A 16759-nucleotide genomic window follows, 5' to 3' on the forward strand; every position below is an offset into this window, starting at 1 on the left:
CCTATTAGACGCAATGCGGGACGCGTGCTATGGATCAGCCACCCGTGAGATATTCGTATACATCAAATAGCGCTTTGAAGACCGCTAAAGGTTGATAACGAGCAAAAACAATCTTCACATTATTTCGGCGTCTGTGCGTGGTATCTCGAAAACCGTTAGAGGGGCGAAATCGGCGGAGTGGTCGACGCAAATTTGCGCCTTTTCGACAACAGCTTTTTTAATATTTTAAACGATCCGATTTGATATTGCCGTTTCTGGGACACTCGGTATAACTTATGTCTGTCCACGTCCGTGTCTCTAACCGATTTCGAATCGTATTTGGAAAACCTGGTTTTGATGCAAAAGTAGTGCTGGACTCTTGAGGAAAACTGTGGCGCACACTTTTATTTTTCTTTATCGGTCGCTGATATGCTGCTTAGCACGCCACCACTGGCGGGAGCAAAAGTGTTTATTTTTTGTTTGCGAAGTATCTGTTGCTGTTAATGTCCACAAGAATTCATAGTTGAATGGTTGACAATAAATGATTAGGTAATGCCATTTTGGGTCCCACTTTGAGGGGAGCCCCGTCCCCTTCAGGGGAAACCTTTGTAAAAACCTGTAACGCGATTTCCGTCACTCTTTCTTACCTGATCTGCGCGGCACCAATGGACGGTCATATTTTCACAAACAAACCTTCTTTTAAAAGGTGACTTTGGGCCAGCCTCGCGGAGGGCTATGTGCCCTCAAGACCGCACCTTCGAAAAATGAGGCAACAACGTTTTCTTCGTGCTTCTTGACGTGCTTTACGTGAACCCAAAAGGAAACCGTCTTTTTCTGAAACAAAAGCGCTTTTGAAAAATAATTTTCACCCTCCTCTCCCCCCCTTTCCATGGGATTACATTCCCTTGGGTGCTCACCTTCTAAAATGTTGTACCAAGGTTTTCTTCATACTTTTTTGACCTGCTCTACGTGGACCCGAAAGGAGACCACCTTTTCTGAAACAATTCTTCTTTTCTCGGGATTTCTTAAATCACAATCAATTTCTTCGATATTCAAGCTCATGAATATAAATTCCAAGATGTAATCTGTCCCGTAAAGAGCCGCCGATAGGACGTATCTTCGAAGGCGACAATTGTTCGATTATAGCCGAAGAAAATCGTCTGATTCCCATGCGTATTTCACGCATTCGGTAGCAGCCGATCGTTATTGTTTTCCCTAATACGTATTTATGTCAAATTGATTTGAAAATATTATGGCCCCCAGGTATAAGAAGGCATTGCAGACCGTGGCTATCTGATTGGTCCCAGATCGTATCGGTGAGAAAAGGAAGAAACGAGATTGCCGCAATTTCTGCATTTTTTACGCCAAATGTGGAACACCCATAGATTGTGTTAGGAAGGTGTGAAATTTCCCTCATAATGGCTCAGGTTGTAATGAGCTTATAAGGTATTTTTGCAACGGACCATTTGCGGAGGCAATTTCTATTAGGAATGCAACGTTGCCGGTTGTAATCGACTGAAATCAAACCGAGATCTATTTGTTACCATTTCATGCATACTAATAATTATTCGATGTGATTAATCACCACACAAAATAAGTTAAGAAACGGACTTTGCTGCGGCCAAGTAGCCGCATTTTATAGGGTGTTTTTATGTAAAAACGCATTTAAATTGCGGGTAGCTACATGGGGTGGTCACCCAAGTATAACTTCCAAGACAGTTGCTTCCTTTCCTAAACTTCTTCGCAGCTGCAAAGGAGTTACGCTGTATGACCACCAAGTGCGTTTCTTGCCGAAGAAAATTATCACTTTCGCTTAATTGTCTTCTAACGAACTTCAGTCGGACACTCAATATAGCATAAACACGTCAGCCGGGCGATACCATCGAAGATCCTCAGTCACCGCTCCGGCCCGATTTAGATCCCAGTGATACAGTCCCATTGAGGCAATATTCCTCACCGATGCCGCTCCATGTAAATCTCCTCCTGACACCTTTCTGAATCTTATCTGTTAACAATTATCGGTTATTTTATTGAAATGGTAAACGCGAGTTTAACACTCTTGAAAACTAGAGGGTCTTTGACCATGGAGATGGTCATTTCTGCGGAAAAGCATACAAAGGCTTCCGTACCGTAAATTACTCGCGCCGGTGCGCCGTAATTTACGCAAGAAAGCGTTATCCTCGGATTAACCTTTGCCCGGTATACCACTGGATGCATGTAACTGCAATTTTAGTTCTTATAATAATTTATAAGCTTCTTGTAGTTTTTGCACAGGCTTTGAGGATGGACCAGGTCCTCTAAGAATTGGAACGAAATGTGCGGCAACCCAAGTCAAATGGACAATCGTGGAAAGTAGACCGCAAAAGAACACGAGGGCAGGATTGGAAACTTCCTGCCACCTCTCACAGATTTCGAGATACGGTTCGAAAATCTGAATGTGAACACTGAACCATTTCCCTAACCCAGTTGTTCAAAAATATTAATTGTAAATGTGCTAAAAAACAGCGGAAACCAGTAGGACGCGAACGCGTCGAACGTGCGCGCATCTCAAACCGTTTCCCAGATATTTTCGTAACATCCCAAGTTCGATTGGAAATACTGAAAATGGAGCTGCAATACGAAGCAACAAAGTCCGTGAAATTTGTCGGATTCTTCCTCCGTTGTTGAATTTATTGCACGAACTTGCATTCCATGTCTAAACAATCTTGTGTTAAGCTAAAATCTTCAAAAATAGCGGCGAAAACTACTTTTGAGAGGAATTCAATTTCTATCACAGTTCGGGCTATTGCTGAAAACATGCCGAAAAAATCAGAAACAAAACTTGGAAACCTATCCCTCTTTCACCGGGTTCCGGACCACTGTGTAAGAAGTTTGAAAAAAATAAAAAGGGCGAAAAAGGGATTTTCCAGCTAGTTCGTCTCGATAGTGGCTGAAACCGATACGATAACCATTGCAAAACTTCTCCAATATGAAATCAAAAAATGCAAAACGAGCATCAGCACCCAGTGATGTCAGGCATACTATTAATTTGTATTAATATTTATTTTAACAAGGAAACTCGTCGCGTACCGTGAGAATTGTTTTAATTAACGCTTTTTTGCGAAGCAATTGGGTACCACCGGATGATGATTCTGCCAGATTTCTTTCCTCTTGTCGAGTGTGACGCTCAATTTGGCGGACAAAGAACCGGAAAAAAGTGTTAGTAATACCTGTAGGAAGCCATCATGAATTTAGGTTTGCCGCAATGAACTTTCAATGAGTGTCGAGTTATAAATATATTTTTTTAATTGCTATGATGAGGGCAACAACCCCTCGTTTACCGCACCTGCCCGGATCTATCATGGTCAGCTAAAAAGACATTTTTTGTGGGAGCATCTGGCATTAAGATGTTTTACGGGCACCCAGTAAATTCAGGCCCACCACTGAGGTACGCAAATTCGAGGCAACGATGGGTTGCCACTCGTTCATAACGCGATCTTAGGGTTTATTCAGATACCAGATCTGCTCGTTATTGTACCATCCAAAACGGCTGATGGCTGCACTGCTAATTACGCAATACGTGGGGATAAATCGGTCCCGATTCCCGCACCATCCCGGGTTTATCACGTGCTTACCTTAAATCAGCAGGTTATAGGTTTGATGGTAGGAGTTTTGCTCATTATTTCGTCCCACTGTACAATCTCTTTGGAACCAACCCTTAGAAGTAATTAAAACAATTGTGCTGCTTAACTACCCCTCAAAAATGTTCTTATTGTTGGTTTAGTGAAACCGGGAAATGAGGTTCGTTTCGCGGCTTTATCGCCGCATCTTCACGGCAATTCTATGTCTGACCCTCCTAATCCAGCAACACACCAAATACTGGTGCTAAATAGATTCCTGTAGAGACAATTAACAATCACAATTAGGAACACTACAGCGGGTTAAAATAAAAAAAGAACGCAAAAATAAGGAAAATTAATACCTTTATAGCTAGAAAAACTCGTTAAGGTTAAAGAAAAATACATGATAATACAGAGTTAAATCGCGTGCGCCAACGTCCTTCGATGCTCATCATAATACATTCCTGAAGACTAATAAAGAACACTCGTCTCAATCTCCTTTAGACCGCCGACTCCAACACCCCATCCCTTCCTCTGGCGCTACTAAACCCCGTGGCAGTCAAAGCTAATACTTGCTCGCACACCTTCTTGTAGCACCAGGAATCTCCCTTAAGCCTCTTACGTCTGATTCCCACGAGGAACCCCTTACAATTTTCAGGGACACGCTGTGTATGGGAAGACGGTATTTCGGCTAAGATCCCCTGTTTCAGGATAGATTTGGTGGGGGTCAAGTTTTGCTTGGGAGCTAAGTGGCCCAAATTGGGGAGGAAGCAAATTTCCAGTTCGAAAGAGCAGCCACCGAACCGGTCGATAAAATTTGGGTCCAAGCTGCCTTTCAAGGAAAAGCTGAAATCGAGTTTGGTGATTTATGCGTATGACAATAAAAAGCCTGAAGAATCTAACTGTTCGATCAGGTAATTTTAAATCAAAACAAGGATTTATTAGCAAGCAATTACCGTCGATCGTGGACAATCAGATGCGATTTGTATGATTGTCTAATTAAACTCCTTAGGCCAGTATTTGCTATTCTAATGTATGCATCGACGATAACTTCCGGTTAATACCGCTCGGTGAAGAAATTAAATCAAAGGAGCACTGCGAGACCACTACTTACCCTTTTCTTTTGCACATTATTCCTTTTTTTTCCAGGCTCTTGCCCAGTTCCGTGATGACCAACTCTGGATCGTGACATTGGGTTGTGGAGACATTGCACAAGTCCTGAACCAGAAAATATGTGAAAGGGCCGGTAAAGATAGCGTTAGTTCACATGAAAAGTTCGAAACAAAGTGATTTCAACTTCCGTGAAACTTGCTCTTTAAAAAGAAAACTCCTCGTAAGTAGTCGCAACGACACATTTTTCAGTCATTGAAAGAACGCATTTTGGAAACGCCTTGGTCGATTTTTGTGAACAAAATACATTAAAAAGTGCTTTTTTTAACTATTGCCGAATACCCATCTTGGGAAAAAAATCTCAATCAGAAATCCAAACGCTGTAGATCCTGCACGTCTAATGGTGACCGTTGGTGCAAATATGGGTTACCCGAAAATTGAGTTAACGTTAATACGAGCTCTCTAAAAACAGAGAAATGCGTCGTTCGACCTTTTTTGAGCAATTTTTGCAATTTTAGAAAAGAAATACCTTATTGTTTAGAACAGCGGGTTCTTGAATTACAGAATCCAGTGGTTTTTTCGGAGTCAACACGTGTCGAACCTTATACAGAGACCTCTCTAAGCTGCCTAACATTCTGCGTGCTGAGCCAGGAGTTTCGGTTCCAAGAGCAGCTAATTTCCTGCTAAATTACCGACCTTATTTTAACCTTGATTTGAAAATCAACTGCTGGGCCAATCCAGCTGGTTTTTGCTCAAAATTTGCCCCACAACGAAAACACTATTTGCCCCTCCTTACGTCTATAGATATTTCATTTAAGAATGTAAAAGTGGAATAATTTACCATTTTATGCATGATTAAATTCTAAATTCAAACACCAAAAGATAAAGCACAACAAGGTTTATTAAAAAAGGTCAAAACCAATTTATATTTCGTTTTGTATGGATTTCCCTAGTAATACTGAAACGTCGAAATGCATAAATTAAAGATTTATTAATGTACCGTTACAGTGGTTCGTTTTTTTACCTTTTTCCCGATCAAAAAAGCATTTTAGCAACTGACCATCAACCAAAATAAATTAATATGCATTAAGATTAATTAATTCTTGATCAAATAATGATAATGTACTCTGAGTGTCCGAGAATTTATGTGACAGCAATTATATGAAAACTTCGTAGGTTGAAAAATGGCTTAAATTTGAAAGCTATGAGATAGAGGCAGAGGTGTAGGCCGGGCATAATTTTAAACATACGGGGTGGCGTGAAAAAGTGCATCAACCTTGACCACTTTTTGTTGCGTACAACGGCATTCTTCAAATTTGTCGAAGTCGTAAAAAAATCGTGATTAGAGGAAAAATTAACATCATGGAGTTGGTTTGGACCGCAATTTACATTTAGGGTGAAGAGAGACGAGGGATAATTTCCGGAAATGGCCCTACAGTTGTGATTCACCAAACCAACACGTTACATTCAATTCGCTCACATTTTAGTAGAAATAGGCAGTCCTAATCACGGGACGTAATCATACAAATTAGCGGATAGTCGTCCCTATCAATGGGCGGCACAAATTGCCCTCGTAAACACAGGAAGCATACGAGCGCCCCCAAACCGTAAACTATGCCCTGGATCCAAACTGCCCCCTGTTTATGGGGATATGCTCGCGTAAATAGTGGTTTCGGACGAATTAGTGAATGCACGCTGCTTACACAGAAATTAGGGATCGGAAAAACTTACCTCTCTGGTGTTTTTGAGGGTGTCCCTTTGACCGGCGTACATTTTTTCAATGGCACTGAAATAGAAAATAAAAGAAGAACGTGGTTTTGTCTGTGAGCATGCACATTTGCAAATTATACATGTAGTAGTTCTTCCCAACAATAAACTAAATCCTTAACTGCGTCCGTAAATCTCAGGAATGGCCCGGAAGTTCAGTTAGTAAGAAAGTTGCAAGGTGTCGCAGTTAAGGGGCGAAAAGCTAAAATGGCCATTATATCGTACAAGCCATTCCATCGGCGTGCCTGGAGATGTGACTTGGTACTTTTTTTGATCACAGACCTATATTTTTTTCCCAACATTTATTGCCACCACTAAGACATTAAATGCAGAATCTGTAATGCTTCTAAGTCTGCATTAAAGTTTATGATTTTTTACTTGAGATTTATTCCTGCAGCTTCTCTTACAGGCTTCGGTTTCGTCCAAATCCACAGCAGTTTCTGTAAGTTTTCACTGAGACAAGCGCAGACATTATAATTTTTATGATAATCTTGATCGAGATGTAAGATTAAACAACCATCAAAGCTAATTGAGAAAATTTGGATATAGAAGGAGAAACCTTCTTTTTAATCATCTAAATCTTCTCAATCTTCAAAAGGGTTAGAATTACAAAATCAATTAAGATGAAAAAGATAGATGGACGAGCCTCTTATGGCTCTTCCAAAAAATAGCTCTTCCCTGCGAAGTTTATGTAACAATGTTCCCAAAAAACACCCATTAAATGAACGAAAATGATACCCCACTATTTTTACATTAAAAAACCCGCCCCTGATCCCGGAACGTTCCTTAACGTATGTGACCCGGGGGAGCCTTATTAGTCCCCCAACTAATTTAAGAGTTGCAGGGTCGTAAAGAAAGAGAGGACCAGCAGCAAAGACGTACGAAAGCGCCTCGTTTAAACTTTTAACAGCTCCACCTGTCGTCCGTTCGCCAGATTCATGCGACAACTTGTCCGGATTTATGGGGATTCTTTAATGGGGTAAGATTGCCCTGCAACATGGAGGAAACTTACCAGGAGATGCGTCATCCAACAATGGGCTTCTGGGTCTTTTTACGGCTTTTCGGCCAACGGACTCTGAGCGGGTAGATTTGTGCTCTACGAATGGTCCCGATGAAGGGCTGAGGGCTGCGTTCTTTACTGTGGGGCTTACACAGCTCGGGATTTTTAATGCGTTGCTCATTTTGGGACAATATTTAACCTCGTGGTTGGGGGTGATGTTCACAGGCAGTTCAATAAGGGGAATGTTTTGAGGCTAAAATCCATTCAGATTTTTCTACAAGAATTTTATCAAAAATTTGCCGCTTTTTACCGCCTCAAAGGTTTTTAGAATTCTGGACGAATTTAATTTCAAACTAAGGCCGTTCTTTTTTCTATTCAGCAGAAGGAAGTAAGTCGACGTGTTGTAGTCAAACTTCCATTTGTTTAATTCAGTTCTCAAAAATTCCTCGTCGGAATTCATAAATTTAGCCATAACCTACAATTATCCTCCAATAACGTCGAAGAACCGCCTTATATAAGAAAGGTACCTGCACACACTCGCAGTCTAGACCACTAGGGATTTTAGAACTGAAATCAACGGCTTCCAAGACACCTAAAGTTAACCAAGAGTGGCCTAAAAGATCTGTTATCTTCATGCGTTTTTTGGGATCAACCTGCAGCATTGCTCTTATCAATTTTCGGCTCTCTCTGGAGATATAACGAGGCTCTTCATATTTTCCATTCTGTATCAAAAATTGGGGAATTGAAACTTTGCTTTATGCATAAATCTTAAAAAAACACACTAATAACATCGGTCAAGAGGTGTTCTCTTGTACAACATGAAGAGCGCGATTAACGCTATCTCAGTCCCTTCAGAAGTTCGAAACTTTTTGTCACCTTGCGCCTACTCACGCTATTGCGTTCTGCCCATTTTATGAAGGTAAAAATAAAAAATTGGGAAATTATCTACTGAAACATCATCACAAACATTAGATAGTTTTATTAACTTATCCTTAAGAAATTCATTACCTAATCAGGCCTGATAACAGAGTCTTTCACAATAAACTCAATCTGCAAGCAATATTCAACATTTAAGCCGAAATTTAGCTTCACTAGTGACCAGTGCATTCCTAAATTATGATAAAACCGTCCGTTCTCTGCTGTTAAGAAATTTCTAACGCGGTTCCTGGTTCTTTTATTCAGAAGAATCGCCGGAGCCATAGTGACACCAGCCGTACAAGGACAGAGAAAACATCCCACAAGAAAAAATAAGAAATTTGTAATAATCTCAGCGTCCAGCATTTTGTTAATTTTATTCACTGTAAACCTGAGGGTTAGGAAAGAAAATTTTGCTGGCAATTGTTCTGATTGGAAGTTTTTGGGTACCTAAATTCTTCAGGAGCCAACCTGGACATTAATTTCTGAGGCAAATCCAATTTATAATGATTAGGCACTCCAAATAAAACAATAGTGCCATCCCCTCGCACCAACACTTCATTAAATTGAGACATTTTAATAAAATATGTCAAAATATGGAGACCACAGTTACCTTTGAAGTACACTACTTACTGGTATTAAATTGTGTCTAATATTAAGCAATACTTAGGTATATATTTCAACTGCTAAAGAATTTTTTTAGTAATAGACCCAGTACTTACCATACAGTGATGTTTTATTGCATAGAACCAAATTCAACATCTTTCAATATACCACGAATCTTCCAAATTTCACCACTGGCTTTTAAATGTTTAAAGCACACTTACCAAAATTTTTCTGTACAAATTATCAATATTCAAGTCATCAAAAGGCAAACTTCCAGTTAACAGGGCATAAAGCAAAACTCCCATAGCCCAAACATCCACTTCTTGCCCCAAATATTGCTGTCCAAGAATGAGTTCTGGAGCTGCATAAGTGGGTGAGCCACAAGATGTAAATAAAGGGTTCTCCATGCCTCCTTCAGGTTTGGCACAGAGACCAAAATCTATTAATTTTAGGTTTTGCTGCTTATCTAATAGCACATTCTCCTATAAATAAAAATTATAACTGCCTGTTCTTGTGAGCAACATGGAAATTTGCTTACAGGTTTTAAGTCTCGATGGGCATATCCTAGACTATGCAAATAAGCCACAGCACTAACAATTTGCCTAAAGAATGTTCTACTTTCTGATTCAGTGAGTCTATTTTTTTCCACAATGTGGTCAAACAGTTCCCCTCCTGAACAATACTCCATAACTAGGAAGAAATGGGTTGCTGTGTCTATGACCTGAAAGCTAGCATATAATGCTGGCTTACTGGCTTTCAATATAAAACTTACTTGATATAACTGGCAAATATTGTTATGCGACAAGGATTTCAAAGCTTCCAGTTCTAATGTGACACGGTGCAAGTCATCTCCCAAGTGTCTTTTATCCATGATCTTGATTGCTACCTTTTCTCCAGTTGCCAAATGGGTGGCCAATTTTACTTTTGCGAAGCCTCCGCATCCTATAGTTTTTTCTGTCTCATATAATCCCTTTAAAGCCGAGTATTTTACCATTCTTGGGCTTGAAAACTTTTGGAAAATAGAGATAAGATCGTTTGAAAATTAAGTCAAAATGAAGAAAAACGAAAAGTACAATTTAAGGGATCTTAGAATATCATTTTTTTGTTGCATGTATTGTCGTTTTAATGCAGAAAATTATTACAGTCGAATGAATTAACAAAGATACAAGTAAATTGGCAAAAATTTAAGGAAAAATATAACCTTCAAATAACGAATATTTCAAAATTTTAAATTTTCTTAATAGCGGTGAAAACTGAAGTAAAGGTACTGTTCCTCTCACGTTCTTCTCTTTATTGCACTAAAGTATTTTGTACATAAAAAAGAAAGGGGTACATATTCACATTTATGACTTAAAGTTTTGATATATCTCTCTCACTTTCATGAGCATGAAAGGAGAAAGAAAGAAGAAAAAGAACTTACCCGCGACGGTGACCAGTGACATCAACAATCAAAACCATGTGACTATGCTGGTAAACAACATTTTTGCAAATCGCCCATACAATAACAACGTGAACACATTTAAAATATTTTAATTTTTATTATTTATCAGAGTTAAATTAATTATTTTGTTAGAAGTTTGCTTAACTTATTACATCTTTATGCCTCGTTTCAGCTCTGCGTTTAATTAACATTTGATTTAATTTAGTATTAAGTTAATTAAACACATTAATAGACCTTATAGGGCTAATTTTCAGACATTTTTCATACCAATTTGTCAGAAAAAGGGTGTTTTAAACAGCCTTCGGATATTCCATTCACAATATGAACTTGGAATTGCTAGGTAAAGTCTTATTTATCAAATTGCAAAATTATAGTTCTTGATTATTTTGCTAACAAAATTCCTTTTATTGCAGAGTCTTTTGGTCAAAATTATCCAGAGGTAAGACTGTATAATTTATTCCTTTAAACCTTTCCTTAATTCACAAAAGCATCTAGAAATCTGATTATATTTATATTTAACAAAATAGACAAATAATGTCAGGTCTATTATTCTTTTGTTTAACTTATATAAAATTCTGTTAGTAGCGCCAAAACCACCAAAACTTACTTCCTTATTATTTTAATCATCTGAAGTTTACTTTCAAATACAAACACCATTCAACCTCATCTGAATTCCAGGAATTTGATGGTGCTCTTGACTCCCAATCCATAGCTTTGACATGTGCCTTCAATAAGCGAGGTACCCTCTTGGCTGTTGGGAGCAATGATGGGAAAATTGTCATTTGGGACTTCCTGACCAGGGGAATGGCAAAAACAATATCAGGTAAATTATCCCAATAACTTATCATACTTAGACTCAAAATCCTCCTTTCAGCTCATGTGCATCCAATATGTAGCGTCAGTTGGTCTAGAAATAGCTATAAAATCGCTTCAGCATCGACTGACAACAATGTGTGCATTTGGAATGTCCTGACTGGGGAGTGTGAACAAAAATACAGGTAATTTCAATACTTTTTGAGTTCGCCTTTTATTAAATAAAGTGGTTTAATGCCGAAGATTTCCATGTCCAGTATTAAAGGTGCAATTTGAACCAAGAAATTTGGAACGATTATTGGTTTGCCCTATGAAACATGCTCCAGTGATGGTAGATACTAATGGGAGGCATCAAGTGCTACCTATAGATGATGATGTAATGGAAACAAGTCTTCAGATCATGTAAATTGTTGATAAAGATTGATTTTAGGGTGATCTTAATATAGTTGCCAGCTTTGATCGACGGGGAGACTATGTTTACACTGGAAATGCCAAAGGCAAAGTTTTAATATTAGATGCGAAAACATTGGAAATTAAAGCCAGCTTCAGGATTGTTTTAGGGTCCTCAAGTGCCACTGCTGTTAAAAGTATTGAGTTTGCTAGAAGGGGGGAGTATGTGAAAAACTTCAATTTGGAACTTTCACTGAACTGTATATTTTCAGTAACTGTTTGATAAACACTGCAGACCGAATAATACGGGTGTATGATAGCAAAGAGATATTGGCTTGTGGCAAAGATGGCGAGCCTGAACCTATTCAAAAACTGCAAGATTTAGTCAATAAGTAAGTTGATTTAATTACCAGGAATGTGAATTGGTTAAATATATATGTATATATATATTTTTCGTTTAACTAGAACAATGTGGAAGAAGTGTTGTTTCTCAGGAGATGGTGAGTACATATGTGCAGGCTCAGCGCGAATGCACTCCCTGTACATCTGGGAAAAGTCCATTGGGAATTTAGTAAAAATCCTTCATGGAACTAAAGGGGAGCTGTTGGTGGATGTAGCGTGGCATCCAGTACGGCCTATTATTGCTAGCGTCTCCTCAGGTAGAATTACGCTGAAAAAATAGTTGAGAAGTTTCAAAACAATTATCAATCAGGTGTAGTTAGTGTTTGGGCTCAAAACCAAGTGGAGAATTGGTCAGCGTTCGCGCCAGACTTTAAAGAATTGGATGAAAATTTGGAGTATGACGAACGGGAGAGTGAATTTGATCTTGACGACGAGGATAAGTCTGTGGCGAGTGGCGGAGATGATAAAGAAGATACAGATTTAGAGGTAGATTCTTGAGAGCACATTGAGAGTACAGGAACCCTTCTTAATAATTTATAGGTTGACATCTGCCAAGTCGAGAGAGTAGCTGCTTTCTGTAGTAGTGATGAGGAAGACGAAAACACTGATTGCCTCCAGTTCCTTCCAATTGCACCTGAGGTAGACGCAATAATTTTTTCAACTTCTTTCAAATGACACTCTGTATTTCAATAGATAGAAGATCCAGAGGATAATTGGACTCCAACAGATACCAACATTCCTGTAGTTAGTCAAAACACGGGTCCCCCACCGGCCAAAAAGAGAAAATACAAGTCCTATGATATCCCCCTAGAGCACTTACCTGAAGGAGGTAACATAGCTAAATGAGGGTAGTTTTAAAAAGTAGATGAATATGTCTACTTTTTCATGACCATGTCAGTAGAAAATTCATGAAGAAGTATCCAATCGATTTTATTTTGATATACGACCAATATAAAAGTAGTAGACAAAGTTAAGTCGTTGTTTGTCAGTGATGCAATGGAGATTAATATTGGAGTGTTCTTTATTGCATTACCAAAGTAGCGTACTATTAGGATTTAGCTTAAGTTTTATTCATATGTTTCCAAAATAAATTTTTTTAAGTTATTTTTGCCTGTTTATATTTTTGTCTTGGATTTTGTTACGTGACGTGATTTTGTTTTATTATCTATAGTGTAGTTGGGTGGCCGTGTCGTGATAAATGTCTGTGTATTTAAACTGCAGTGCTAGACAATTAATAGCGTATTGTCCATCAATGTAGGTATATAAATAAATACCTTTTTGTGCCGAAACTCTAGGTAAAGGCTGATGGCAGGTCTATTTGCATGAAGCCTATGATATTCCCATGGTTTGGACAGGGCCACGCATGAGGTCTAGCATACTGGAAATTATTGCGTGTACAAAAATGTGCCTCCAATTTTTTGCAGAGGTTCATCCCTTGGTAGGCGGTAAATCTAAGGATAAACTGCCCGCTGGTCTAAAGAAAGCTGGAAGGCCTAGGAAATGAATATTGTCAACTTTCTGAAAACATTAATTATTCTTATGCTGGTACGATTTTTAGTTCAACGTGTTTATCTGGAATTATCTGGTATAATTAATTGTAATTTTTCATTTCATATATTTACATTAATAAACAGTTGTTTGTCAACAATATATTTTTGTCTATTTTACAATAGGTGTGTAAAAAATGATAACAAAACAACCTGAGAGTAACACTACTTATTATATGAATCACCAACACGTGTTTTTTTCTAAAAATAATATAAATATAGAAAATGGCATTACGGGATGAGGCGGCAACGCAAAATTCAATGTAACTTTTCTCCCTAGTACCCCAGATAATTCACATGGATACCTATAGAGGTGAAGCGAAAAACTGTTATAATAACGAAAAAACATGATCTCCACTATCATTCTGCTCAAACTGTCTTCCTATAGAATATAGAATATAAAATCGTCAGGACCAGAAATATATTATTTCCTTGAATTGCACCATAATTAAAATGTTATCAATTTTCTAGTACAGCACCGTATAGATTGCATTACTTATTAGCATAGCCTATTGTCAGGAATTATGACAAAATAGTGTAAATCGTTTCAAAATTATTTAATAAAAACACGTTTGAAATCAACTTTATCTTCTGCCACGAAAACAAACAAATTGGTGATACACTGTTGTTCATGTTATTCTTAATAACACTTTATTTCGAAAATTAACGATTATATTAAGTCTGATACTTGTACCTATATCACTACCAGAGTTTATGAGGGTAGAATAATGTGAAAATAATATATTTCTGGGCAATTATTTTTTTACAGCAACTAAACCACACACTTAAGACACATTGCTTCACCGCGTCCGCCAAGTACCACACGTGTTGATAGTCCATAAAAACCGTTAAAAAAGTGTAAAGAAATATAAAATAGTTAACTACTTGTAGCTTAAAATGCCATTCAATCATTGGTACTTACAATGGTGGGTTTATGCTCATCTATCCTCTGTCTTTGATCGAGCGATGTATAACAAATTCAGACTTTGAAGAAGTACTCTGTTGAGGAACGATTTTAGGAAAGGAAAGGCAACGTTAATATATCAGATGCGATGGAATATAACTGAATCTTTATCCAACAAGAAGTACCATCTAATTGTCATTGCATTAGGGTCAATCCAACGACTTAAAACGACAAAACAATAAAGCTTATGTCAATTGGTTTTATCTGAAATCATAAATCATACATGAGCATAAAACCACATTTGCAGAAAAGCTTCATAATTCGAAAAAAACAACTTTAGTGTATGCAGTCCCAAAGAACAATTTATTTAAAATATGCGTCTGTATTAAGAAAACTACTGCCTTTGGACGCACTACCCTTTTCATTTATTTTAACCTATTATCACACCCACTCCTACTCTAAAATTATTTTTTTGATGATTCATCAGTCCACTAATGGCTAATGTAAAGGGCAAGGGACTTAATTTCTTTTCTAACACTGCACCTACTGACCAGTTAGAGTCTATGTGACCTAAAATTCGGAGTTTGTTTACATTTGCAGATGGTTCTTCACTATAAAAACAAAAATACCTTTAAAAGCTACTTCACTTTTAGGCAAATCAACTTGATATCCAATGGATGCCACTGATTCTTGAATTCGGTTATTGGCCTCAAATTCAACACCTATTTGTAACTGCTTACTAGCTTTTTGGTAGTAACATAAATGCACTCCTGAAACTCCTACTGTTCCAGACAATTGATAGTTTTCTGTTGTGTATCTATAGAAAATTCGCTGAAGTTAGATGGTTTTTTTTTTTTTAATACTACGCTAAGATAATACTGTCATTCTATTGAAGAAGGAAGAACATTTTAGAAAAATTAGTTGATTCACAACCTAAAGAAAATAGACTCATACTCAGTATATTCTTACTTTGCAGCTGCACTTAGCAAAGCAATTTCCCCTCCTGGCACAGCAGGGCCTCGCTGATAAGCCAACTCTGATCCCAAAGCCAACCGTGGAGTTACTGCTTGCAAATAGTGCAACACTGCTACCCCAGAATTGTTAATAATGTCTGGATTCGCCACTGTCATACTCGCCGTATAATCGCTCCCTTTATAATTTAGTGTCAGTTGAGCAACTTGAAACTTTGAGTTTTGTACTTGTGCCCCAAATTTGGCGTTAATTTTAGGTTGAAACTGGTGTATGATCGAAGCATTTAAGTTTCCACTGGGATCTATATCTCCCAGTAAAATTGGATATGCTTCACTTGGAGATATTTGTTGCGTTCCTACATATGTAGCTCCAAACCGATAACCACTAGGGGTTACTGAACTCATATTTATTGTATGGGTGATTTGGAAATGATTACTAAGACCTCTAGACAGCATTATTCGGGCTCCTTCAAAGCATGTGGGGTACACGTCTACAAGATTTTGTCAATTTATTTTAAGTTTGCCCTTTTAGGCTTTACAGGTTATGTCTCTCTTACTTTTGCATTTTGTGTGGATTTCCTCAAGAGGTCCAGGATTTTCGATGGTTTCTTCTTGGGAGGTTTTCACCTCTGGCTCGACTTTTTCTTTGGGAAAAGCGGCCCGCGGGGGTGGAGGTGGTGGTGGTGCAGAATAAGCTTGTACATTACCCATTTTTTCTGTAAATCCTTAACTAAACACGGTACTAATGATCTGGAATTTGTGTGTAGCAGCTTCGGTGACGCTGGCCGCAAGATTTTTAATAAGTGTTAACAATGATTTCTTAATCTAAAAAGGAAATCGTTAATAAATCTCCACATTTTCTGAAAATTTCGGAAAATTCGGCTGACAAAAGGGAAATGTCAAAACCATGGCTTGTCTATTCTGTCGATAAATACTGCACTAGCGCCATCTAGCATCTATTATCAATACGACTAATTCAAAATAGGATCATTTAAATAGTACGCGTCGCTTTTTTGTTATTTTCAATTAACAGTATTTCAAATAGCTCATCAATTTATGAGGTTCCATTGAAATTGTGAAGGATCGTTCATTTACTTCAGTTCAGGAAATCTTTTTCTCTAATTATGTAACTGCGGCGGTATTGAGAGTTATCTGTATTATAGGTGCCCAATGTGCATTCTTTTTTACAATCGGGAATCTTCGTTGTCTTCGTGGATGATCGACACAAAACTCCGGGCCGGATTCAAAACAAACGCCGGGCGCTGAACTTCTTGCCGGCTGATACGATTTTGTTTAAAGCCAGTTTGACGCGTGC

At 38.1% G+C, this 16759-nt stretch overlaps 3 protein-coding genes across 5 annotated transcripts; 1 reads left to right on the forward strand and 2 right to left on the reverse strand.

The window, feature by feature from the left end:
- Positions 1–3924: 3924 nt before the first annotated feature.
- LOC136344441 (maternal embryonic leucine zipper kinase-like) lies at positions 3925–10230 on the reverse strand. 3 transcript variants are annotated; one of them, XM_066291915.1, is made up of 10 exons: positions 9749–10230; positions 9515–9697; positions 9198–9458; positions 7983–8177; positions 7766–7930; positions 7468–7708; positions 6420–6474; positions 5218–5371; positions 4693–4796; positions 3925–4424 (listed from the first exon to the last, which is right to left on the reverse strand). In XM_066291915.1, the coding sequence occupies exons 1-10, from the start codon at positions 9968–9970 to the stop codon at positions 4079–4081; spliced, it is 1926 nt and encodes a 641-aa protein (XP_066148012.1). In that variant the 5' UTR covers positions 9971–10230; the 3' UTR covers positions 3925–4078. The 3 variants fall into 3 exon arrangements, with proteins under 3 accessions (XP_066148012.1, XP_066148014.1, XP_066148013.1); XM_066291917.1 differs by having other exon boundaries at positions 7769–7930; positions 9749–10229; XM_066291916.1 differs by having other exon boundaries at positions 5218–5368; positions 9749–10227.
- Positions 10231–10470: 240 nt separating this feature from the next.
- Positions 10471–13672, forward strand: Rbbp5 (retinoblastoma binding protein 5). The gene is made up of 12 exons (XM_066292389.1): positions 10471–10757; positions 10831–10856; positions 11096–11240; positions 11292–11415; positions 11474–11606; positions 11661–11842; positions 11893–12012; positions 12086–12279; positions 12333–12508; positions 12563–12661; positions 12716–12851; positions 13447–13672. The coding sequence occupies exons 1-12, from the start codon at positions 10739–10741 to the stop codon at positions 13524–13526; spliced, it is 1434 nt and encodes a 477-aa protein (XP_066148486.1). The 5' UTR covers positions 10471–10738; the 3' UTR covers positions 13527–13672.
- Positions 13657–16345, reverse strand: Tom40 (Translocase of outer membrane 40). The gene is made up of 4 exons (XM_066292393.1): positions 16002–16345; positions 15443–15935; positions 15103–15290; positions 13657–15043 (listed from the first exon to the last, which is right to left on the reverse strand). Exons 1-4 carry the CDS (start codon positions 16153–16155, stop codon positions 14904–14906), a joined length of 975 nt encoding a protein of 324 aa, XP_066148490.1. The 5' UTR covers positions 16156–16345; the 3' UTR covers positions 13657–14903.
- Between the last annotated feature and the right edge of the window lie 414 nt (positions 16346–16759).

Source organism: Euwallacea fornicatus, chromosome 17 (genome assembly GCF_040115645.1).
Source record: "Euwallacea fornicatus isolate EFF26 chromosome 17, ASM4011564v1, whole genome shotgun sequence".
NCBI classification, from domain to species: domain Eukaryota; kingdom Metazoa; phylum Arthropoda; class Insecta; order Coleoptera; family Curculionidae; genus Euwallacea; species Euwallacea fornicatus.

Excerpts from the sequence above, each read along its gene's own strand:
- LOC136344441 (XM_066291915.1), bottom strand. The coding sequence starts at position 9,970 with ATGGTAAAATACTCGGCTTTAAAGGGATTATATGAGACAGAAAAAACT. Across the intron at positions 4,797-5,217 it reads CCGCTGTTCTAAACAATAAG|GACTTGTGCAATGTCTCCAC; the intron begins GTATTTCTTTTC and ends TTTCTGGTTCAG. Across the intron at positions 4,425-4,692 it reads ATAATGTGCAAAAGAAAAGG|CTTTTCCTTGAAAGGCAGCT; the intron begins GTAAGTAGTGGT and ends ACTCGATTTCAG.
- Rbbp5 (XM_066292389.1), top strand. Across the intron at positions 12,662-12,715 it reads TCCTTCCAATTGCACCTGAG|ATAGAAGATCCAGAGGATAA; the intron begins GTAGACGCAATA and ends GTATTTCAATAG. Across the intron at positions 12,852-13,446 it reads AGAGCACTTACCTGAAGGAG|AGGTTCATCCCTTGGTAGGC; the intron begins GTAACATAGCTA and ends AATTTTTTGCAG.
- Tom40 (XM_066292393.1), bottom strand. The coding sequence starts at position 16,155 with ATGGGTAATGTACAAGCTTATTCTGCACCACCACCACCTCCACCCCCG. Across the intron at positions 15,291-15,442 it reads TTGCTAAGTGCAGCTGCAAA|ATACACAACAGAAAACTATC; the intron begins GTAAGAATATAC and ends AATTTTCTATAG. Across the intron at positions 15,044-15,102 it reads AAGTGAAGTAGCTTTTAAAG|GTCACATAGACTCTAACTGG; the intron begins GTATTTTTGTTT and ends TCCGAATTTTAG.